Here is a 24,256-nt window from a genome sequence, read left to right on the forward strand (position 1 = left end):
GGGGGGGGGTGATCAGGAGGGGGCAGGGGGGGGGGGGAATAAAAAAAAATAGCGTTGACAGATAGTGACAGGGAGTGATTGATGGGTGATTAGGGGGGTGATTGGGTGCAAACAGGGGTCTGGGGGGTGGGCAGGGGGGGGTCTGATAGGTGCTGTGGGCGATCTGGGGCAGGGGGGGAGGGAAATCAGTGTGCTTGGTGCAGCCTGCCCTGGTGGTCCCTCGGACACTGGGACCACCAGGGCAGGAGGCAGCCTGTATAATACACTTTGTAAACATTAACATCCCGCCGGCGCTTCCGTATGGCCGGCGGGATGTTGTGGCGGGTGAGCGGCGGCAGGCGCCGGTGGAGGATTGCGTCACGGATGACGCGATCACTCCGCCCATGCCCCTACAAGGACCGCCGCCATTTGTCAATACGGCGGTCCTTGCGGGGTCCACTTCCCGGCCGCCATTTGTCAATACGGCGGTCGGGAAGTGGTTAACCACCAGCAAACCAAGAAAATATTCAATACACATTTGATAGTACTTTTTCACCAACTTGATTTGATGCAACATCACTCTCCTGGTGAAGGAGACCTTGCTTATGAAATGAGTTGAGATAATAATATTTTTTAGTATTTATATAGCGCTGACATCTTCCGCAGCGCAGTACAGAGTGTATATTGTCTTGTCACTAACTGTCCCTCAGAGGAGCTCACAATCCAGTCCCTAGATAATAAGTTATTAGTGGCCAAGAAACCAGATTAGTTACTTGTTTAAATTCATATGACTGTTATTTACAAACCTCTCATGAGGATAATTTAATTGCACTTTTTATTAAACTCTTTCCTCTCAGCAAGTCTTAGAATACATAACACTTTTGAGAGTTAAATATAGGATTATACTGAACATGCTGGTATAGGTATATCCAGTATCTTAAAAGAAGGAAATGTAGCAGGGTTTTAACTGCTGATTGCCTTCAATACATATTCTTTTGAAGAAATATGAATACAAGTGAGATGTTTTGTAGCTTATGTATCAATGTATGGTGTTTACAAGGATCACTATGATGTTATTCTTTCTTTTCCCCTTCATTGTCCCTGTGGTTTGCTTGGGTGTGTACAAGTGGTGCTGGCTACAATACATTTCAAAATAATGTAGTATTTGTTAATTATTTGTGTACTTGGCAACTACTTATTAGTATATTTATTTTATGCAGATAATTATAAAAACATTAGATGTCACCCACTTCCAAAAAAAAGTATAGCAAGCAAAAACGACAGAAATTACCTTGGTGTGGATAAATCAGGAAAGGGTTAGAGCATGCCGCTTGTGATTTAAAGGGATTCCGAGCAGTGCAGAAACTATGGAAAGATCCATATAATTTTAAAGCTCTCTTTCTCCTCTTTCCAATGATATATAAACCGCCGCCCTACGCCTTTTAGTTTTCACTATTTTCGTGATTGAAATTGCCGCGGCCGCGATTTCAATCGCAAAATGTGAGAATCTGCTCAGCTGCATGTGCAGACAAGCAGCTTTTTGACCACTGTTCAGGTCTGCATTCTGCAGTTCTCTTTAAGAGAGAGTTTTTGTCAGTATTGCAGCTTGCTGCTGAGGAATTTGCATATATTCGTTATGCAAATCCCCTACCTGCCTCCTGTAATGACTGGCTGTATAAAGGTTGGGATTACCCACAGTCCTTTGCTGGTCATTCCTTCAGGGTTTGTAGTAAACACTCCTAGAGAGTGTCAGCCATGCTACTTCTTGTTGAAGTTATCTTAGAGTAATTCCTGGAAAACTGCACTAGGCAGGTTTCCTTAGTGCAGTTAGGATTGCTTATCTGTTTGTTTGTTCTGTTGCGATTGTCCTGTCCCAGCGGTGGTCGACAGGAAATGGTTCTGATCTCTGTTCTTGGAGTATAGCTGGTGCAGCGCTTGCTACCAGCTATCTCTTCTGATCTGTCTCCTTGGATCGCGCTAGCCTCTTTCCACTAGTGCTGTGGATCCTTCTGTTCTGCTACTCTGTACCTGGATTGCGCTAGTCACTTTCGCTAGTGCTGTGGATCCTTTTGTTTTGCTACTCTGTACCTGGATCGCGCTAGTCACTTTCGCTAGTGCTGTGGATCCTTCTGTTTTGCTACTCTGTACCTGGATCGGGCTAGTCACTTTTGCTAGTGCTGTGGATCCTTCTGTTCTGCTACTCTGTCTGCCTGGATCACACTCGCCTAGCGCTAGTGCTGTGGATCCTCCTGATCTGTCTTCCTGGATCACACTAACCGCTAGCGGTAGCGGCTGTGGATCTTTCTGATCTGTGTTTCTGCTTGGATCACACTTGCTCTGACGGAAGAGCGGTGGATCCTTTCTGCCTAGTTCCTGTTTCACGTTTGTCTGTCTTGTCTGATACGAACGCTTGCTGTAGGCTCGGTGAGGTAACAGTTAAGCAAGCGCTCGCGTTCTCTGTTTCATGTTTGTCTGTCTTTGGTTAGTTAGGCGTGCTTGTCTCTGTTGTGCGCAACACGCGGAGACCGCGCACGAACGCGTGCACTGTTGTGAATGAGTGCGGTGTTCGCGTTCAGCTAGCGTTTGTTATTTTTCTTATCTTTCTCTTTGTATGATTTGCTGTGCCTTTGCTACCCTTGTGCACTGTCCTGCTCAGTCTTGTGTCGCTATTGGCAATCGCCATTCTTGCGATTGCGTTTCCTACTTCGTTTCCGCCGTTGTGTGTTTGCCGTTGCTGGGTGGCGACTAGTTTGGTGGGTACACATTGGTTCTGTCCCTTTGCTCTGTTCCCTGTGGGCTATCCAGCCCTGCCTGATTGTACCTTGTCCTGGATCTGTACAATTCCCATTTGACATCTGTGGCTGTGCAGCGGCTGTGTTCGCCTGCACTCCACAGCGCCATCTGCCGGTGGGAATTGCCCTCTGCTGGTGCATAGCACCTAGCCTGAGTGTCCTCAATTATACGCTTGTGGAGGTAATCCGCCGCGTCAGCGCACGTCTAGTGCGCTGACCACGGAGACGATTCCACAATCGTTACACAAAAATAGAGAGAACTAAAAGACGTAGGGCGACGATTTAGGTGTCGCCAGAAAGAGGAGAAAGACAGCTTTAAAATGATATGCATCTTTCCATAGTTATATTGTATTACACAGGGCGACTATTTCCAAAAGTCAGCAGCTCCATTCTGCTGAATGGAGCTGCTGACACTGGGGAAAGTGTCGTCCTGTGTAATACAATATAACTATGGAAAGATGCATATCATTTTAAAGCTGTCTTTCTCCTCTTTCTGGCGACACCTAAATCGTCGCCCTACGCCTTTTAGTTTTCTCTATTTTCACGATTGAAATCGCGGCCGCGGCAATTTCAATCGCGAAAATAGCGAAAACTAAAAGGCGTAGGGCGGTGGTTTATATATCATTGGAAAGAGGAGAAAGAGAGCTTTAAAATGATATGCATCTTTCCATAGTTTCTGCACTGCTCGGGGTCCCTTTAAATCTCATTAAACGAAACCAGAGCTGAGAGGATCTAAAAGTTTTATACATACCTGGGGCTTCCTCCAGCCCCATCTACACGGAATCACTCCCAGGCCGCCGACCTCAGTCTTTTCCCTCTGAGGTACCCGGTCCCGTAACTTCAGCCACTCGCGGCCAGTCTGCGCAAAATAAGCGCGCCCTCTACGTATCTCTCTGGCAGCCGAGGGCTGTGGAGCGCGCATGCCAGGACGCCTGCAAGAGCTGGCACGTCTAGCAAAGGAGTGAGGAGCGCATTCACAGGGGATAATTTCCTTACTGGACGGATGGGTTCGGAGCCACATCGGGGGCAAAAGAGGGGAGAATGGAGGCATGCAGATTCTAACACAGGGAGCAGTAAGTGAACACCGACCCTCTCCCACCAGCACGTTTTTTTTTTTCTCTTTTAAACAGAGCAATTTGGGCTCTGGTATCCTTTAAGATGCACATTACAATACGCATCTCAGAATTTATGTTCACTTAAAGCAGATTATTTATTTCATCATGTAATAACATTTCTGATGGTCCTGTGAAATTGATTTGATGCAGAAAAATGCAATAATAACCTAGTAAAAAATATTTAAAGTAACCCTTTAGTGAGCATGATGTGGAGGCTTTCAAAAGTGTTTTCTTATTAAGAATTCCCGTTGTCTGGTTTTCCTATTGCTCTTTTTATTTTGTTTTTTCGTTGGCTTATGTATACTCCAAAAACAAGCAAGTGGCTAATTTAGTCAGACTTTATTCACCTGATGTGCATACATGTTCTGGATAAGTGGCCTTAAAGGAGAACTGAAGCAAGACGGATATGAAGGCTGCCATATTTATTTTCTTTTAAGCAATACCAGTTGCCCGGCTATCCTGCTGATCCTCTGCCTCTAATACTTTTAGCCATAGAACCTGGACAAACATATGCAGATCAGATGTTTCTGACAAGATTAGCTGCATGCTTGAGAGCACATCTCTCATTTGTTATTTTCCTTGATTATGTCTTTGTAAATAGCTGTGTGGTTCTCTTATAATGCACTTTGCACCCTAGCACTTTATCTATTTATGCCCTGAGGACGGCTCTATTTTTTATGAGCCGAAACATGTTGGTTTTGGTGGAGGGTTTCTCTATATCTAAGTAGAATCCAAACAGTATTATTACTTGGCAGAGGGCAGTAACCCCAGTTGACCAATCTCTATATAGGGGCTCTCTGGGGGGAAATACAATTTACACTGCCCAGCTAAGTATTGGAAAGTAAAAGGAAAAAGGGCTAAAGCAAAATAAATAAAAAAAAACAATTAATTTATTATTTTACAGATGATTTTATACAATTGTGAATTAAGTTATATTTTATTAAGTCTCAAACAGGGTCAAAACTGTATTTAGAGTGAAAATCAGATTTGTGTATTGTGATTCTTTGAAGTAAACCTGAAGTAAGGAAACTTTCAGTTTTAGGCCACGTTCACATTATGAAACGCGGATGGCCGTGCGTTCGGAACGCCATCCATCCGCGTTTCTATGCGTTGCGTGGCTGATTCCATTCACCTGAAGTGAATGGTTTAGCCGCGCGTTTGTGCAAAAAATGCGTGCAGCATGTGTTCCCGGACCGCACTGGTCCCGAACGCATGCAGTGTGAACATCAGACAGTGCTGTCAATGCACTGTCTGATGTCGTGCGTGTCTGCCTCCTGCAAGCGTTCTCGAAACGCGGATGAGAACACGTGCAATGTGAACGGGGCCTTATACTTACCTATGAAGCAGAGGAAAGGCTCTGGATCATACAAAGCCTCCCCAATCCTCTCTTGGTCTCCTGGTTCCCATGCTGTCCCCCTTCAAACGTAATGCTTTTGTGTCTTCAGCCTTCCTCTGGCAGGCTTCAGAAGTGTTCGAGTACTTCCATAGTCAAGCGACTACATACTGTGCACATGCAAGTCTGCGCATGGGCACTACGGAGCCGCTTGACTACCAAAGTACTCGGAGACCTGAGTACTTCTAAAGCCTTCCAAGGAGACCAGAAAGCTTCTTCAAAATGAAGAAGAGGACCGGGAAGGCTCTATGGGATCCAGAGCTTTCCCTCTTAGGTAAGTCTGTAACTATTTTCTTGATTGGCCACAGGTATCCGTTAAAGGGAAATAAATATAGCGGTCTTTAATCCGACTTCAACAATCGAAATTTTGGCAGCTTGTTTCAACTGTCATTTCTGTGTTTTGCCCTTACTAATTATTTTAACCACATTTTTTTTGTTTCATTTTTTTTAGAGAGTTTTGAATTGTGATTTATTAAAGTATATTCTAAAGCATTGCTTTTTCCACTGCTAGTATAACATGCAAGAAGATCATTATAGAAGTTGTGACAACGTCTCAGCCAAATCATCAGATAGTGATGTCAGCGACGTGTCAGCCATTTCCCGTACCAGTAGTGCCTCACGCCTCAGCAGCACAAGCTTTATGTCTGAGCAGTCCGAGCGTCCAAGCAGAAGGATTTGGTGAGTGTCAAATATACTTTCATTAATAAATGCACCAGGAGATGATTCTTGGAATTTTATTTTATGAAGCACGACATTTAATAAGGATGGATGCACCAAAATATTTGCATGGAATGCCATGCAGACCATACCGATACCATTGCGTTTGTAAAATGTTATGAAACTCAGCATCTCTTTGCTCTAAGGCCCCCTGCACACTGCAGATTGGCGATTCCGCAGAAAAAACACAGCATGTAGTACCGATTAAAAATTGTAAATCGGAATCGCATGTTAAAATCTATTTAAAAATGCAAATTGGAATTGTATGTAGTGTGCAAGAGGCCTCAAACCTTATTTACAGCATAAAACTTGCATCCAGAAAAAAACTGGCATTCAAACAGTTAAACATAGCACTTTCTTCTTCAATGGGAAGCTTATTTCCTATGCCAAGAATGCGATCACATTGTCTTTTGTTTACATGTCCTTATCGGCTACAATTAGCAGCATTCCTAGCAGTGCTGAAACTAAGCTGCAGGTTTCGCAGAAGGAAGAGAAAAGAGAGAAATGATCACTAGATACTTTGTAATATATAATTATAGCACCTATGCAATAAAATGCAATGGCAGCTTTCAGTGCAAATAAACTGTACTTTGAGTACTTGTAATATTAAAACAGAGTATATTACTTTCAAGACTCAGAGAGTATATTACTTACTGCTTTATGATTTGATAACTGTATGGGTAATAAAAAGTAGAATTGTATCCTGCTTTAAGTCCTAACAATCAGGCATCTCCTGGTCTAACTAGGGCAGTGTTTCTCAAACCTGTCCTCGTGACTCCCCAACAGTGCATGTTTTGTAGGCAACCTCACCTAAGCACAGGTGGGGTAATTAGGGTCTCAGTTAGAGGAATTCCATGTAGCTGAGATACTAATTACCCCACCTTTGCAAAGGGGAGGTTTCCTGCAAAACATGCACCGTTGGGGAGACACGAGGACAGGTTTGAGAAATACTGAACTAGGGGGTTAAAGATACATTTTTTGTCACACAACATTGGTGCAATGAGCAGATAGACCAGGACTCTCAAAAGCCAATACCTTCTGTTACAACTCATCTTGCATTCTGCTGTCAAAGAATTATAAGTGTAACTGCAACATCTCCTGTGGTCACTTTTGCCGCTGGTAAGCTCTTAACTGAAGCCTCACTGCATCGCTATTTCCCAGCTTAGTAAGTGACACAGTATAGCTAATATTTTAGTCGTTTAAAGTGATGGTTGCAATTACAGTGTGAGCGTTTAAAATCTTTTGTGTACGTTTTCTGCGGTGATAGGGTGACTGATAAGGAGTTGCCTAGTATGACAAGAAGGGGTGAAGTATTCCTAATAAGGTACTTGATATACCGAAACTGTAACCATGAAATGTCTTTCTTGATCAACTAATATACAGTGGTGTGAAAAACTATTTGCCCCCTTCCTGATTTCTTACTCTTTTGCATGTTTGTCACACTTAAATGTTTCTGCTCATCAAAAACCGTTAACTATTAGTCCAAGATAACATAATTGAACACAAAATGCAGTTTTAAATGATGGTTTTTATTATTTAGTGAGAAAAAAAAACCTCTAAATCTACATGGCCCTGTGTGAAAAAGTGATTGCCCCCCTTGTTAAAAAAGAACTTAACTGTGGTTTATCACACCTGAGTTCAATTTCTGTAGTCACCCCCAGGCCTGATTACTGCCACACTTGTTTCAATCAAGAAATCATTTAAATAGGAGCTATCTGACACAGAGAAGTAGACCAAAAGCACCTCAAAAGCTAGACATCATGCCAAGATCCAAAGAAATTCAGGAACAAATGAGAACAAAGTACTGTAATTGAGATCTATCAGTCTGGTAAAGGTTATAAAGCCATTTCTAAAGCTTTGGGACTCCAGCAAACCACAGTGAGAGCCATTATCCACAAATGGCAAAAACATGGAACAGTGATGAACTTTCCCAGGAGTGGCTGGCCGACCAAAATTACCCCAAGAGCGCAGAGAAAACTCATCCGCGATGCCACAAAAGACCCCAGGACAACATCTAAAGAACTGCAGGCCTCACTTGCCTCAATTAAGGTCATTGTTCATGACCACCATAAGAAAGAGACTGGGCAAAAACGGTCTGCAAGGCAGATATCCAAGGCGCAAACCACTTTTAAGCAAAAAGAACATTAAGGCTCGTCTCAATTTTGCTAAAAAACCATCTCAATGATTGGCAAGACTTTTGGGAAAATACCTTGTGGACCGACGAGACAAAAGTTTAACTTTTTGGAAGGTGTGTGTCCCGTTACATCTGGCGTAGAAGTAACACAGCATTTCAGCAAAAGAACATCATACCAACAGTAAAATATGGTGGTGGTAGTGTGATGGTCTGGGGTTGTTTTGCTGCTTCAGGACCTGGAAGGCTTGATGTGATAGATGGAACCATGAATTCTACTGTCTACCAAAAAATCCTGAAGGAGAATGTCCGGCCATCTGTTTGTCAACTCAAGCTGAAGCGATCTTGGGTGCTGCAGCAGGACAATGACCCAAAACACACCAGCAAATCCACCTCTGAATGACTGAAGAAAAACAAAATGAAGACTTTGGAGTGGCCTAGTCAAAGTCCGGACCTGAATCCTATTGAGATGTTGTGGCATGACCTTAAAAAGGCGGTTCATGCTAGAAAACCCTCAAATAAAGCTGAATTACAACAATTCTGCAAAGATGAGTGGGCCAAAATTTCTCCAGAGCGCTGTAAAAGACTCGTTGCAAGTTATCGCAAACACTTGATTGCAGTTATTGCTGCTAAGGGTGGCCCAACCAGTTATTAGGTTCAGGGGGCAATTTCTTTTTCACACAGGGCCATGTAGGTTTTGAGTTATTTTTCTCACTAAATAATAAAAACCATCATTTACAACTGCATTTTGTGTTCCATTATGTTATCTTTGACAAATAGTTAACGGTTTTTGATGAGCAGAAACATTTAAGTGTGACAAACATGCAAAAGAATAAGAAATCAGGAAGGGGGCAAATAGTTTTTCACACCACTGTATGCCCTATTGTTCTCTCTTTATACATATGACTCATAGTTTAATGTGCCCTGCTGATGTTTAATAAATATAACCTGCTGGAGGAGACGAAAAACTACTTGCTTAAGAAGGCTCAAATGTATCCTCCACTGCAGTATATTGTTCTGTGGGGTATGCTGGGAGGTGTTGTCCGCTGTAAAGTGTGTAGTGGACAGTACATCAATCAAATATATTCCCCTTACCTTCTCAAAGTATCTGTTTATTAGAGGCTCTATAGTTCTTTAATGAAACAAGTGCAGGATCTTTCCCACCCTCAGTTTGGCATCGGACAAGAAGACATATGGGCCCCTATTCAATTAACTTTTCTTCTGAGTCTTCTAACTGGAGATATTTTCACACCTTGGCCCATATGCAATTAACTTTTTTTACCTAAGTTATCGCCTAGGAAATAACGTTTATCGAATTAAACTAACTTTTCAGCTTTTTACATTTGAAAAGTTACCCAAACGTTGGTGAAAAAGTGCCATCAAATTTCTATGAGCCCTTGGCTAATGTGCAATTCACTTTTTCTCCTAAGTTTTATCATAGGTGATATTTTCACACTTTAGAAATAAAATGCATTTTAAGCCACCAGCGAGTGAGAAAATACTGAGGAATAATTGTAACAAAACTTTTTCACCTACATTTCAGTAGTTTTTAAATTGCAGAGTGCTAAAAAGTTGTTTTAAACAGAAGATGAAAAATTATCTCCTAGGAGGAAATGTTGTAGAAAAATGTAATTGCGTATGGGCCTTTGTCAATAGAATGCATTTTAAACCCCTCAGCGAGCAAGTAAATACTCAAAATACATTTGAAAATAACTTTTTCCCTTTGTAACATTTCTTTCCATTGTTAGGGGCTGAAATCTTTATTTTAAGTAAAATAAAAAGTATCTCCTTGGAGAAAACTTAGGAGAACATGTAATTGTATAGATAGAGACTATGGCAGGAAAGAAGAGTAGATGCAGGAGCTTTCTCCTGGAGCTGGGGAGGAAAGTATCTGGCTTTCTACCTACAGGTAAATAGTAGTGTGCTGCTCAGAGTTACACTTAAAGGAGGGCAGCAAGCATGTATGGGAAGCAGTCCCCATACAGCTTCTTCTGGGTTTGGCGAGTCTCTGGCCCAGCTGATTGCTTCCCCTACATACTTTTACATCCCCCCCCAATTGCTTTCAGCTCTGGTATCCTTTCAATATGGACTGGATAGAAAGTTGTTTTTGCAAAATGACCCCAACTAAATCTGCAGTCAGTATTGATTGAGAAAAAATAAAGCTATGGACATCACAAAAACCATTATTACAGAGCCTTGCTCTGATAGTCTACTAAAACAAGTTATTAAAGTAACGTCATAACTAAAAACATTCATTCATTATATTACCAAAAGTATTGAAACACCCCTCCAAGTCATTGAATTCAGGTGCTCCAAACACTTCCATTGCCACAGGTCTATAAAATCAAGCTTGAAAAGAAAAACAGATGAGCATAAACCTTTGTGTTCCTCACAATTAATCAAACTTGATTTGGTATAGAAAAATAAAATATATAAAATCGAACACCTAGGCATGCAGCCAACTTCTACAAACATATGTGAAAGAAAGGTTTCTCTCAGAAGCTCAGCGAATTCCAGAGTGATACAGTGATAGGATGCCACCTGTGCAATCAATCCATTTGTGAAATTTTCTGGCCACTTAATATTTCACGGTTAACTGTGCATGGTATTATAACAAGGTGGAAGCAATTGGGAACAAAAACTCAGCCATAAACTTGTAAGCCATGTAAAATCACACTGACTGAGGTCTGCACACAATGAAGCACACAATGCAAAGAAGCTTATGCCTTTCTGCGTAGTCAATAGTAAAAGACCTCCAAATTTCATTTAGCCTTCATATTTGGTCAAGAATGATGCATCAAGAGCTTCATGGAATGGGTTGAACAGCTGAATCCAAGCCTTACATCTGCATGTGCAATTCAAAGTGCTTGATGCAGTGGTGTAAAGCACAGCACCACTACACTCTAGAGCAGTGGATATGTGTGCTCTGGAGCCACAAATCAGGCTTCTCTGGCTGGCAATCTGATGGACAGTCTGGGTTTGGCAAATACCAGGTAAATTAACTGCATTGTGCCAAGTGTAAGTTTAGTGGAGTGGAGATTTTGGTGTGGGATTTTTTTTACAGCTTGTACTTAGCTCATCAGTTCCACTGAAAGGAATTCTGAATACCAAGGATACCAAGACATTTTGGACAATTTCATGGTCCTAACTTTAAAGGAAACTGTTTGAGGAGGGCCTCTTTCTGTTCCAGCATAACTGCACACCCAAGTGTGCTGTAGAGGAAATTGACTGGTCTTCACCGATCCCTGACCTCAACACGGCAGAACAGCTTCAGAGTAAATAAGAATGGAGACTGCGGCCCAGGCCTGGTCCTCTATCAGTGCCTGAAATCCCAAATGCTCTTCTGGAACAATGGTAAAAATAAATTATCATAAACATGCCACGAAACCTTATTGGGGAAGTCTTCCCAGAAGAATTAACGTTGTTATAGCTGTGAAGTGTGGGCCAAATCCATCTTAAACCCTATGGATTAAGAAGTGGGTGTCATTAAAGTTCATGGGTATGTAAAGGCAGACATTCCAATATTTTTGGAAATAAAGTGTATACATTTTTGCCAATATAAAGCATATATGTTCCAGCTTGTCAAATAAGCAAAATATTCAGTTATTTAGATGTATCTAGAATATGGGATAAAAATAACGAAATCCCGTAAATAAATGATTCATTTGAAATGTTAGTTTCTGGATCTATACAGCAAATATTTAATGCAGGGAAGGTGAAATCTATGGGAACAATGTACTGTCACCATAGTTACAATGATATGGAATGTAAACTTCCCGGCAGCTTTAGAGAACCATAGCTGACTACAGCTTTGACTAGAAAGGTATACTGAACTAGAATTCACATTCATTCCCCTGAAAATATGCTATTTTAATTTCTGCATACTTCTTGGTTAATTGTACACTAACCATAGAATGTCTGTTTGGCTGGTGGTGTGAAAAGAATACGTCCTACATCCAGATCCAGAAAAGTAGACAAACACAATTTTTGTTTTCTTAAAACACTAGGTATTTTCAAATATTCAACTTGACATAGGAAAGAGCACTGGACTACTTCTGCTCAGCAAGTGAATAAACACATTTGTTTTCCTTTATCACTGAGCTCAATGAATGCATTATAGTAGTACCTTCTTGCCCAATTGGAGCTGAACATTTGCAAATACCTTCTGTTTTAAAGTGGACCAGAACTCTTGCACAGGACAGAAAGAAAACAGAGAGAAATGCACTCTATATGAATTTATAAAGTTTAGCTTGTCTAATTCCCCCTCATATGTGACTAAACACAAGTTGTAATTTGATCCCCAGCTATGTCAGCTGATTTCCACGGCAGAAAGCTCATTTGTAAATACAGGACATGATGTTAACAAATATCTGCTTCCATGAAAGCAGGAAGTAGACACATTGCAGATTTATTGCACCATTTGTATCAGCTGTAACAAATAAATATTTTTTTGTTTTAAGGTTACAATGCTGTTGCGTATCTTTTAGAGCAGAGAGAAAGTTCTGAGTTCAGGTCCACTTTAAGAAGGCAAAATTGTATTTGACACAGTCTTTTCAGTATAGGAGCTTTTAAGTTCCTTTAGGAGGCAGGTAAATTGGGCACCTTATGGCGCCTGGTCATTTAGGTGCTACCAAAGATCACAATGTTAGTTGTGGCTACAGCAGCACCCAGTGTATATTTTGGGCACTGGACATAGCTGAAGCCTAAAGTTACATAAAGAAAGGACAGGTAGAGTTAACAGTAGGGCTCGTGTTAGGGCATACCTATAAAAATGGTGTCCACTAAAAATAGCACCGGAGACTGCAGCAAGTAGAATATCATTAAAATTACTGATATTCTGCTTCTTAACTCCTATAGTTAAATATTGGTAATCTTTACCAATATTTAACTATGATCTAAGCTAGCCCTACACTCGGACAGAACCCTCCCTCTACCTATGCCTAACACTAAGACCCCCTGGTGCTGCTTAACTGTAACCACCCCCCTGGTGCCTAACCTTAGTCACTCCCCCCTGGGTCTTACCCTTAACCAACCCCTTCCATCGGTACCTAGCATTAACAATCCCCTGGTGCCTAAACTTAACCACCCTAAGGGCTAACCTTAACCCAACCTGCCAATTTTACTATTGCCTCCTATGGTGGCACCATTTTTGCTGGCACTCCTCCTTTGCCATTTTTACCTGCTACGAGTTTTAGGAGTAGCTAAAGAGAAGATTAGTGTTAGGAGGAGGTGAAAGCCTTAGCAGAATATCGGCAGTATTTCCAATATCCTACTAGCAACTTCACCCGGAACCCAAATTGAGCCGAGGCATTTAATTTCAGGGCCGTCATAGCAGCAATGTGCACCCTGCATAACGATAATTCAGGGCTCCGGCGATTGCCAGACCCGGATTACATCTCCCTCCTAATTGCTGCAACTACGATGGAGAATAGTATTTAACGTCACCGGGGAGTTTAGCGGCAGCAGGGAGAGCCTTCATTCGGCACGCCCTGTGCCGAGATGAGATGTTTTCAGATTTACCCGTCGCTCTTTTTACATGTACTGTATTCTCCCTTAGGACATGTAGAAAATCCTAGTTTGTCTGGCTCTCCATGACTTAACCTAGCTACTCTGTAACAAAAGCAAAGGATTGAGAGGCTATTCCTTCCACCAAACTGAGAAATTCCTCCATGGTTCCAAGGAAGCATAGACTGAATCAGATGGCACATCTACAAAAAAATCTGGTTTCAGACTGCTAAATATGTTGTATACCAAATTACAAAGAACTTATTTTCAGCCAACACTAAAATGAAATATTTTACTTATAACATTACTCAGCATAAAACAGACCCAGAAATGGCAACAATAAACCAATAATAAGTAAATGATCTTCAAGTACTGAACACTGTCCATATGTACTTCCTAAACAAGACATTAATGATTGGAGAGGTTTTGCAAATTGCCTCACCAGACATTCCCCGCCTTAGATTAATAATAGATGAATAATGAAACAGTACAATAGGTTGATTTACATTAAGGCAGGGAACACACTTGACACTTGTTTTCGTGCGCGTTTTCTGCACAGAAAAACTGAGAACTCGTGTTAATCAATGGGCTAGTACACACTTAATATGTTGTTCATGCGCAGAAAAAAAACTGACATTCTGCATCCTGATTCTGCACATTTTGTCATTTTTCTCTATCAATTACATCAGCTGCTGTGAAAAAACGTGCGCATTTTCCTGCATAGAAACACACTTGGTGTGCAGAAAAAGTATGCAGGAAAACACGCGCAGAAAACTGAAAGAGAAGTGTGTTCCCTGCCTAATAAATTCAACACCAATATGTGTAAAAAAAATCTGGCAATGTATGAATACTTACTTCATAGCAGCAGACCATAAAGCAGTAACTGAGTACTCCCCATGATTTTTCACAAAGTCTGCAGGAAGGTGGGTGGTGCTATTACTGCCTAAAATTGCCAGCGTTGAGACATTTGTCAGTATAACCAAATTAAAAATGAGAAAGTGGAGAATAAACTGTAGAAAAAGGCTATACTTGTTCTCAGAAGAACAAGCAAATGTTCCCATTTAATTTCTAAATGTTCCCATTTAATTTCTACACCTAGATGTAGAGTCTGATCAGCAGCCAGTTAGGAGAGGAACCAGTAATCACACATCTCGCTTTAAGCCTTGAGGATATTGTCTTGCGTTTTAGAACTGCTGTGTCAACTATGTAACCAAATAGGTGATGAAGTTATTCTGGAAGAGGCATGTTACGTATTGCTCTCTCTGTAATCCAAGCTTATCCAGTTGTGTTAAATACTATGCTGGCATAATTACAGTAGTGGGTAGTGTCATTACGGGGGGACTACAAGTTTAAAGGTGTGTTTTATCTTTATTCATTAAAGAGTAGCTGTCAGTTATACTATCTCAGAAAAAAACACACATATAAGTAGATAAATACTTGCTACTATGTTCTTACATAACATTTGTATTGCACAGTCCACATTTTGATTTTAGTGATTTTTCTATAGTAAAAAAAGAAAATCCTTCTTAGGATTCTCAATTTTAACTGTGTATATCTTGAAGCCAATCCTGATGTCATTTCCTAACTTACTCTCCTCTGCCTAATTGTGAATGCATTGCCCGTCCTCCCAGTCTTCAGACACTCCCACCCAGCATTGTAATAGAAAGTGCATTGTCTCAGCATGATAAATATTGACCAATCCATTCTGCTTGTAACTTACTTTTGAATTTGGAATTTTCAATATCTCTGTGCCAGACAGGGTCTCAGTTATGTGAGGATTGAGTAAACAAAGGATCTTATCCATTTGTCATAAATCAGCTAACACCCTATTTGGATGTCTTGTTTAAGTTAAGGCATCATAATGACATGTATAATACATTTCCAAAAAAATCCATACAGTGGTTTGCAAAAGTATTCGGCCCCCTTGAAGTTTTCCACATTTTGTCATATTACTGCCACACACATGAATCAATTTATTGGAATTCCACATGAAAGACCAATACAAAGTGGTGTACACGTGAGAAGTGGAACGAAAATCATACTTGATTCCAAACATTTTTTTACAAATAAATAACTGAAAAGGGTTGTGTGTGTAATTATGCAGCCCCCTTTGGTCTGAGTGCAGTCAGTTGCCCAGACATTGCCTGATGAGTGCTAATGACTAAATAGAGTGCACCTGTGTGTAATCTAATGTCAGTACAAATACAGCTGCTCTGTGACAGCCTCAGAGGTTGTCTAAGAGAATATTGGGAGCAACAACACCATGAAGTCCAAATAACACACCAGACAGGTCAGGGATCAAGTTATTGAGAAATTTAAAGCAGGCTTAGGCTACAAAAAGATTTCCAAAGCCTTGAACATCCCACGGAGCACTGTTCAAGCGATCATTCAGAAATGGAAGGAGTATGGCACAACTGTAAACCTACCAAGACAAGGCCGTCCACCTAAACTCACAGGCTGAGCAAGGAGAGCACTGATCAGAAATGCAGTCAAGAGGCCCATGGTGACTCTGGATGAGCTGCAGAGATCTACAGCTCAGGTGGGAGAATCTGTCCATAGGACAACTATTAGTCGTGCACTGCACAAAGTTAGCCTTTATGGAAGAGTGGCAAGAAGAAAGCCATTGTTAACAGAAAAGCATAAGAAGTCCTGTTTGCTGTTTGCTAAAAGCCATGTGGGGGACACAGCAAACATGTGGAAGAAGGTGCTCTGGTCAGATGAGACCAAAATGGAACGTTTTGGCCAAAATGCAAAATGCTATGTGTGGCGGAAAACTAACACTGCACATCACTCTGAACACACCATCCTCACTGTCAAATATGGTGGTGGCAGCATCATGCTCTGGGGGTGCTTCTCTTCAGCAGAGACAGGGAAGCTGGTCAGAGTTGATGAGAAGATGGATGGAGCCAAATGCAGGGCAATCTTGGAAGAAAACATCTTGGAGTCTGCAAAAGACTTGAGACTGGGGCGGAGGTTCACCTTCCAGCAGGACAACGACCCTAAACATAAAGCCAGGGCAACAATGGAATGGTTTAAAACAAAACCTATCCATGTGTTAGAATGGCCCAGTCAAAGTCCAGATCTAAAGCCAACCGAGAATCTGTGGCAAGATCTGAAAACTGCTGTTTACAAACGCTGTCCATCTAATCTGACTGAGCTGGAGCTGTTTTGCAAAGAAGAATGGGCAAGGATTTCAGTCTCTAGATGTGCAAAGCTAGTAGAGACATACCCTAAAAGACTGGTAGCTGTAATTGCAGCAAAAGGTGGTTCTACAAAGTATTGACTCAGGGGGCTGAATAATTACGCACACCCCACTTTGCAGTTATTTTTTTTTTTTTAAATGTTTGGAATCAGGTATGATTTTCGTTCCACTTCTCGCGTGTACACAACTTTGTATTGGTCTTTCATGTGGAATTCCAATAAAATTGATTCGTGTTTGTGGCAGTAATATGACAAAATGTGGATACTTTTGCAAACCACTGTATATCCCCTTTTGATGTTGTATGTATATAGCTGTGTGCTTTAATAACTTAACAGCATACAGGATTTGGGTCTGATGAAGGCAGAATAGCCGAAAGCTTACTTTTATTTTTTTAAGTTAGCCAATAAATGTTATCATCTTGATCCTATTATTGTATAATGTATTATTGTATTAGCGTTGCATCGCTTAAGCTCCATCACAGTCGATCACAGTAGTTGCCTACAGAGCCGGGACAATGTCCTCCAGCACCCAAGGCTGAGACACCAAAGTGCACCCCTCCATCCCTCCCACGCCAGCTATCACACACTGATTGCTATTAGACTAAGAGGGCCACAGGGCCCACAACCTCCCCAACACCTTAATCTCTAGTTATCTGGCTTGCAGTCACCCTTTTCTTATTTCTTTCTGCTTCATACACAATTAGGAATAATAGCTGAATGAATTGTGTGCCCCCTCCTACACTGCGCCCTGAGGCTGGAGCCTCTCCAGCCTATGCCTCGGCCCGGCCCTGGTTGCCTACACCTGTGCCGCAGCCAACCTGGTTTTCAGCTGTATAAATAGCCTAACTCCAGCACCCCTTATTTGATTGCAAATATCTATAACTCGGCAATACAATAGCCGAACCTCAGTACCCAATTTACTCAGCTGCAAATTTTCATTGAGGTGACTGAGGTCTATGGCGGTATCTCATTTAAAGAATGGGTGGTATGTCTAAATTAACTAATATGGCGAAAAGCCCCCAAGAATGTTAAAGAACAAAACATTAGACTATCACGTAGTGTCCTTCAGTGATTTGAATCGTATAGAACATCTACTGTATGGAAAGAATGGAAACAAGCAGTATGGAGAAGACAGTATCTAAACCTGATGACGTTGTAGCAGTTTGCTTAGGACAAGTGGTCCAAGCTACCTGTGGACAAGTGCAAAAGTCCCATTGAAAGCTACAGGAATCACATACTTGCAATTTGGGGGGGGGGGGGGGAGCACAATAGCAACCTAAGCAGCAATAACTTTACGGAGCTTCTAAAGGCATCCTTTTGAAACCTTTTGGGGCACGTCCTGATGCCTATCAACTCTCTCCAAGTGTCCCCCACAGAAGCACCTTGGGTCTGACATTGCTGGAGGAGCGTTAACATATTTGCAATGATTGCCTCTAAAGGCTGCGCAACAAAATGGTTAGGGTAGCTGTCCCAGCATTACCCTGTGCTTTTCCCCAGAAGACGACAGCATTATAACAAGCAACAGCAATAATTTGCATCCATGCCATGCCATTTTTATTTGTGGTGTTTCAAGTATTCCGTTCAGTTAAGACTTTAAAGTAAAGTCTGGTTTGTATTAAATAAATAATGGGTGCCAAATACTTTAGATAGTTTGAAGTTATTATGAGACACTTGTGGTTTGTTTGTTTTTCCTCCCCTGTGGAGGTACCAACCAATGTATCTATGCCTGTATACATACAGGATTATTGTCAACAAAACTGAGCATCATTAATGTCATTATCAGATTGCTAGTTTTGCTAAGGTTGGAGAACATTGAACTCTGGAGAAATGAAATGATCTAGTAAACGTAGTCTGGATTTTTTTTTAAGTATCTGCTATTGAGTGGCAAAAGATTTCATCCTTCTTGTGGATCATATCAGATCACAGTGAGTATTGCTGAAAGGTTAGTTAGAATTTGTGCTACTCCAGCCCAATATACGAGCCCATACATGAAACTAACATTGAATAGGTCTTTATCATTTTAAAACTAATTTGGTAGTTTTGTTGAGGTGATAATACAATGATCCATCTTCTGTTATTCTTTGTTTTAATCTATTTTATTGTAATGGATTGCTTCAGACCTGTGCTTTATCTGTGTGAAGGATTAATACATTATACTCTCATACTTTACTTTTATTTTTGTACAACTTTTTGAATAATAAATCTGCTACTTCATTAGGAAACCACATAATGAATATGATTGATGAAAGACATTGGTCATTGATTTGAGTAGCATGTAAGGGCTAGCGTGTGCATATAAATAGGTAATGTTACCTCAACCCACTCTTACAGGCCACTCCCATCGTCAGTCAAAATCAAAAAGGAAATAACCCTTGCTATACTTCAGGGAGAAACAAAGATGTTAGAGTGAGTGTAAATACAGTACATATAACCCCATCCTAGTAAAAACAATGAAAAAGGTTTGTGACATCACATGTGGTGGTATTGCAAAAATGTTGAATTTTAAGGAGTACACAGTCATTCAGTGGATTTGCTCCCTGATAGTGTGAGAAAATGTTGTAGATTAGGGTTAGAGATGAGGGCAAAAAATACAGGAGTGTTTGAAAGTAAAGGTGGTAAAGGCAACCCCCTAACTAATTCTGACAAAGCATTCATGTAGGCGAAGTGTCTGTAGCCATGACAGATTTCCCCAACCTTTTTGGCTTGATTATGGGTTTAATATATTCTTAACAACATTTATCCCATTTCCACACAGGATGCAAGGAAGGCGGATTGGATCTTCAGGGAGAACCATAACCAAGAGCACAAGTGTAAGTGGAGAAATCTACAAGCTTGAGCACAATGATGGAAGCCAGTCAGATACGGCAGTGGGGACGGTTGGAATATGTGGGAAGAAAAGAAGACCAAGTTTGAGTGCCAAAGTAGTTGCAATAGTGTCAAGAAGAAGTAGAAGCACATCACAGCTTAGCCAAACAGGTGAGTGGTATTGGGCCTAACCTAATTAATCAACTTACAAATGCCTGTTTGTATTTAGCTGTGTATTTTTCTTAGTCACTTAACCACTTGCATACCAGACAGTTTTAGCTCTTTAAAGTGAACCCAAGGTGAGAGTGATATGGAGGCTGCCATATTAATTTATTTTTAACCACTTTGTCCACCTTGATGTAGTTCTATGTCAAGGAGGACATGTGCGCTCCCGCAGCCGATCGCGCATGCGTGCTCCCGGCCGTGGATCATTAGCCCAGGAATCAGTGAATCGGGCCATGGTGCCCGATCACTGATGCCTCTCCCCCGCAGAAAAAGCGACAGCTTCTCTCCGAAGCTTCACCTTTTCTGCCTCCTATGACCCTCTAAGCGTACATGTTACGCTTAGAGTGATGTCATGTAAACAAATTTAAGGTTGCCATCTTGTGGCCAAAAAGTAAAACTACATCTAAATGTAAAAAAAAAATAAAATACACATATATTTACCCAAATCAAATACTATTTACATCCCACCCTCCCAAAAATACCCACATAAAATGTTTAATAATAATAAAAAAAATACAACTAAAAAAAACACAAATATTTACCTAAGGGTCTAAACTTTTTAAATATCTATGTAAAGATGAAATATTTCTATTTTTTTTTTTTTTAATAAGCTTGTAAATAGTGATGGATGCAAAACGGAAAAAATGCTCTTTTATTTCCAAATAAAATATTGTCGTCATACATTGTGATAGGGACATAATTTAAACAGTGAAATAACCGTGACAAATGGGCAAATACAATATGTGGGTTTTAATTATGGAGGCATGTATTATTTTAAAACTATAATGGCCGAAAACTGAGAAATAATGATTTTTTTCAGTTTTTCTCTTATTCTTACTGTTAAAATGCATTTACAGTAAGGTAGCTCTTAGCAAAATGCACCATTCAAAGAAAGCCTAATTGGTGGCGGAAAAAACAAGATATAGATCAGTTCATTGTGATAAGTAGTGATAAAGTTATAGGCTAATGAATGGGAGGTGAACATTGCTCGGATGCATAAAGTGAAAACGACCGAGGGCTTAAGTGGTTAAACAATACTAGTTGCCTGGAAGCCCTGTTGATCTGTTTAACTACATTACAAACAAACAAACAAACACAGAACATTTATTTTGCGCTTTTCTCCTGGCGGACTCAAAGCGCCAGAGCTGCAGCCACTAGGACGCGCTCTATAGGCAGTAGCAGTGTTAGGGAGACTTGCCTCCTACTGAATAGGTGCTGGCTTACTGAACAGACAGAGCCGAGATTCGAACCCTGGTCTCCTGTGTCAGAGGCAGAGCCCTTAACCATTACACTATCCAGCCACAGCACTAACTACATTAGTGTCTGAATTACACAAGAAACAAGCATGCAGCTAATCTCGTCAGCTCTGGCAAAATTGTCAGAAACACCTGATCTGCATATGCTTGTTTGACGTCTATGGCTGAAAGTATTAAATGCAGAAGATCAGCAGAACTGACAGGCAACTGGTATTGCTTCCATAAATATGGAAGCCTGCATATCACTCTCACCTCGGGTTTACTTTAAGGGCCAGGGCCATCCTTTTCTTATTTTGCAATGTGATTGGCTCAAAGTAATCACAGTTGGCCACTGATCCAGATATGGAAGCTGTGCTGTCAGCAGAGCGAGCAGGTGCAGCGACATGAACAGCGAGAGCAATGAGATTGCACAGTGTTGCTGACTGAAATCTACGCCCTGGCTGGAATAACAGGACACAAGATTTCAATCAGCGTGGTCCAGACCCGGTTAATGTAACAATGTACTATCAAATATTAAGCATGTTTGATTATAAATTCTAAAATCTCCTGTTTTAGACATTCTTAATGTTTCACATTAAGAGAGCATAGCAAAAAGATGAACGCACTAGTAAATAAATAAAAAGTTATTTAAAAGCACACCAGTGCTATGTGACAAAAAACACATGTGTTAATGGTCTATCCAGTTCTTTATTTAAAGTGTGTGAAGCTGAAGACATACCTTAAAAGGACATACTTACCTAAGAAGGAGGAAGCCTCTGGATCCTATAGAGGTTACCTACGCCATCCTCTGGTCCTCCGTTGCTGAGCATATATCCCCGAAGAGTTTGGTAGGAACATCAGGGCTGTGCTACTCTACAGGCATGAACGGCTGCGTGCTACTGCACAGGCTCACCCGTGCTCATGCAGGTGCAGCGCTGCCGCACTCGTGCCAGAAGAGGAGCTCAGCCCTGATGTCCTGGAGGAACACGGGAAGCCTCTATAGGATCCAGAGGCTTCCCTCTTCTTAGGTAAGTATGCTTGTATGGTTCCTTTTAAGATACTTGTGTATTTTCTGCCGTAAGCTGGAGGTGTTTTTTGTTTATTTCATTTTTTTAATATATTGTAGATTTTTTTCTGTAGTGCTAGCATACGTCATAAGTAAATAACCCCATTCCTTCCCCATAACAATAGCATGCCTTAGTTATTTTTTTATGCCCACAGATGAATGAAGTACAGTAGTAGAATTACAAATACTGTTACAGTTCTTCATTGCCTTGTATGATAAAAACATCACATTTGTAACAACATTTTCACCCAGATTAACAAAATCAAATTGATGTTGTGGCTTAAAGATAACAGTGCTACATTACAGCAATCATGCTTAGGTGATATGTCAAACCCCTGTGCTGGTTATACATGGCTGTATATACAAATAGTGACCTTTTTCTCAGTTACAGTTTGTATCTGTACACACGACAATGCCTAGACTTTCTGTTGACCTTTATGTTCACTTTGAAGAAGAGAGAACCGAGAGCCCGATATGGTGTAGTATGTCAAGGTAATTGGATAATTGGAAAGAGTATGAATTGTATACTCACAAACCAGGGTTACCTCCAGGCAACCACTGTGTAGGCAGGTGAGGAGATTAGCCTGTCCTCACTCAGGAATAAGAAGTCGCTCTCTGTAGGCTTGAAAAACAAGAAGGGGTATCCCCCTCCACCAAAGGTGGATACAATCAGTATTATGGTAGAGAACAGAGGCGCCAAAAGGATAAAAACAATATTTAAAAGTTTTAAAATTATTGCTTAGGAGGCAGTGGTGGACTCACCTCCCACAAGCAGACACAACAACTGTGTATTCACAAAAGGGACATTTATTGGTATACTCCAAATAAGGTTGCAACGCGTTTCGCAGGTCAAACCCGCTTCATCAGGCAATTACAGGAAGGAGCACACAACAGCAGTATGTCCAGATAGCACCTGGCGCCTCAGTCACTTTATTATGGTGTAAAAATAGAATGTGATTAAAATGATCAGATGCAAATTACCAAAATACAACCATTTGACTGGTTCTTAAAGGACTCCTGAAGTGAGGGGGATATGGAGGCTGACAAATGTATGTATTTAATACATAATACCAGTTGCCTGGCAGTCCTGCTGATCTTTCTGGCTTCAGTAATGCCTGAATCACACACCTAAAACAAGCATGGGGCTAATCTTGTCAGACTTCAGTCAGAGGTATCTGATCTGCATGCTTGTTCAGGGTCTATGGCTAAAAGTATTAGTGGCATAGGATCAGCAAGACAATCTGCATTGTTGAAAAGGAAATATTAATCCCATGCACATATCTGCAGTGAAAAACGTTTCTAAGAAATCCTCATTTTCCTGGCTTTATTACATGGCAAGGTTTTGTAACCCTCTCTGTGGTCATATTACACCACAAAGAGAGTTGCTAAAAGGTTAATAAAGGTTAATGAGAAATCATTAATTCCATTTCAGTCATTTTTATGTATCTGCAGCAGTGTTCCCTTATGTGACCCAAAACATTCTGAATTCATTAAATTGGAGTTCTCTGGGGTTGTGCATGATTCACTTGCATGATCTTGCAATTTAAAGATCATTATATGTTTTGTAAATCGTTCTATATGGACAGTTATATTTTAATTGTTAAAGCTTCGTGTTTTTTTTATAAATTTTTATGGAATATAGCATTACTTTCTTTGCACATAAACTATTTTTGTATTTGTCCTTTTTAAATGCCTGGCTGGCTGGGTTTGTAAAACTTTCTTCATGTGTTAAAGATGGATGCTGCATAGCTGACTGAACAGCTGTCTCTGAGCCATCCAAACGTAACTCCCCAGTCTCTCATCACCAATGTAAGGTAGTCAGGTAGTACCTGGGAAGCCTGTAGTCTGTGAGTACTGAGCATAGCTACCACCAGACCCCACCTGCTAACTCCTTCTGCAGTAGAGAGATTCATTGTACACCTCAGCAAAAGCTTATCTCCCTCCCTGGTGTTTTAATAAAAGGGTTAACTAAAAGAACAGTGAGAAATGGCTCCTTATTCCAGGCAGGGTGTGGAGAGTTACACACGTTTTAGAAACACACTGAGAAGGGTGATTGAGGTTTTATATGCTTTTTTACGTACTGAGCATGGAA

The 24,256-nt window shown here is 40.9% G+C and overlaps 1 protein-coding gene across 19 annotated transcripts in view; it reads left to right on the forward strand.

The window, feature by feature from the left end:
- The window catches only part of RIMS1 (regulating synaptic membrane exocytosis 1), a 443,920-nt gene that overhangs the window by 323,374 nt on the left and 96,290 nt on the right, over positions 1–24,256 (forward strand). For 12 of the 19 annotated variants that reach the window (XM_068281486.1, XM_068281464.1, XM_068281465.1 and 9 more), the window contains 2 exons: positions 5,791–5,957; positions 19,589–19,809. The exons of 6 other annotated variants lie outside the window; for them this stretch is intronic. In XM_068281486.1, the coding sequence (XP_068137587.1) occupies positions 5,791–5,957; positions 19,589–19,809 (388 nt within the window). Of the gene's footprint in view, positions 1–5,790; positions 5,958–18,701; positions 18,759–19,588; positions 19,810–24,256 lie in introns of those variants that run through there. One more of the 19 variants, XM_068281483.1, reaches the window with a different exon arrangement.

The sequence above is a fragment of the Hyperolius riggenbachi genome, chromosome 4, assembly GCF_040937935.1.
Source record: "Hyperolius riggenbachi isolate aHypRig1 chromosome 4, aHypRig1.pri, whole genome shotgun sequence".
NCBI classification, from domain to species: Eukaryota; Metazoa; Chordata; class Amphibia; order Anura; family Hyperoliidae; genus Hyperolius; species Hyperolius riggenbachi.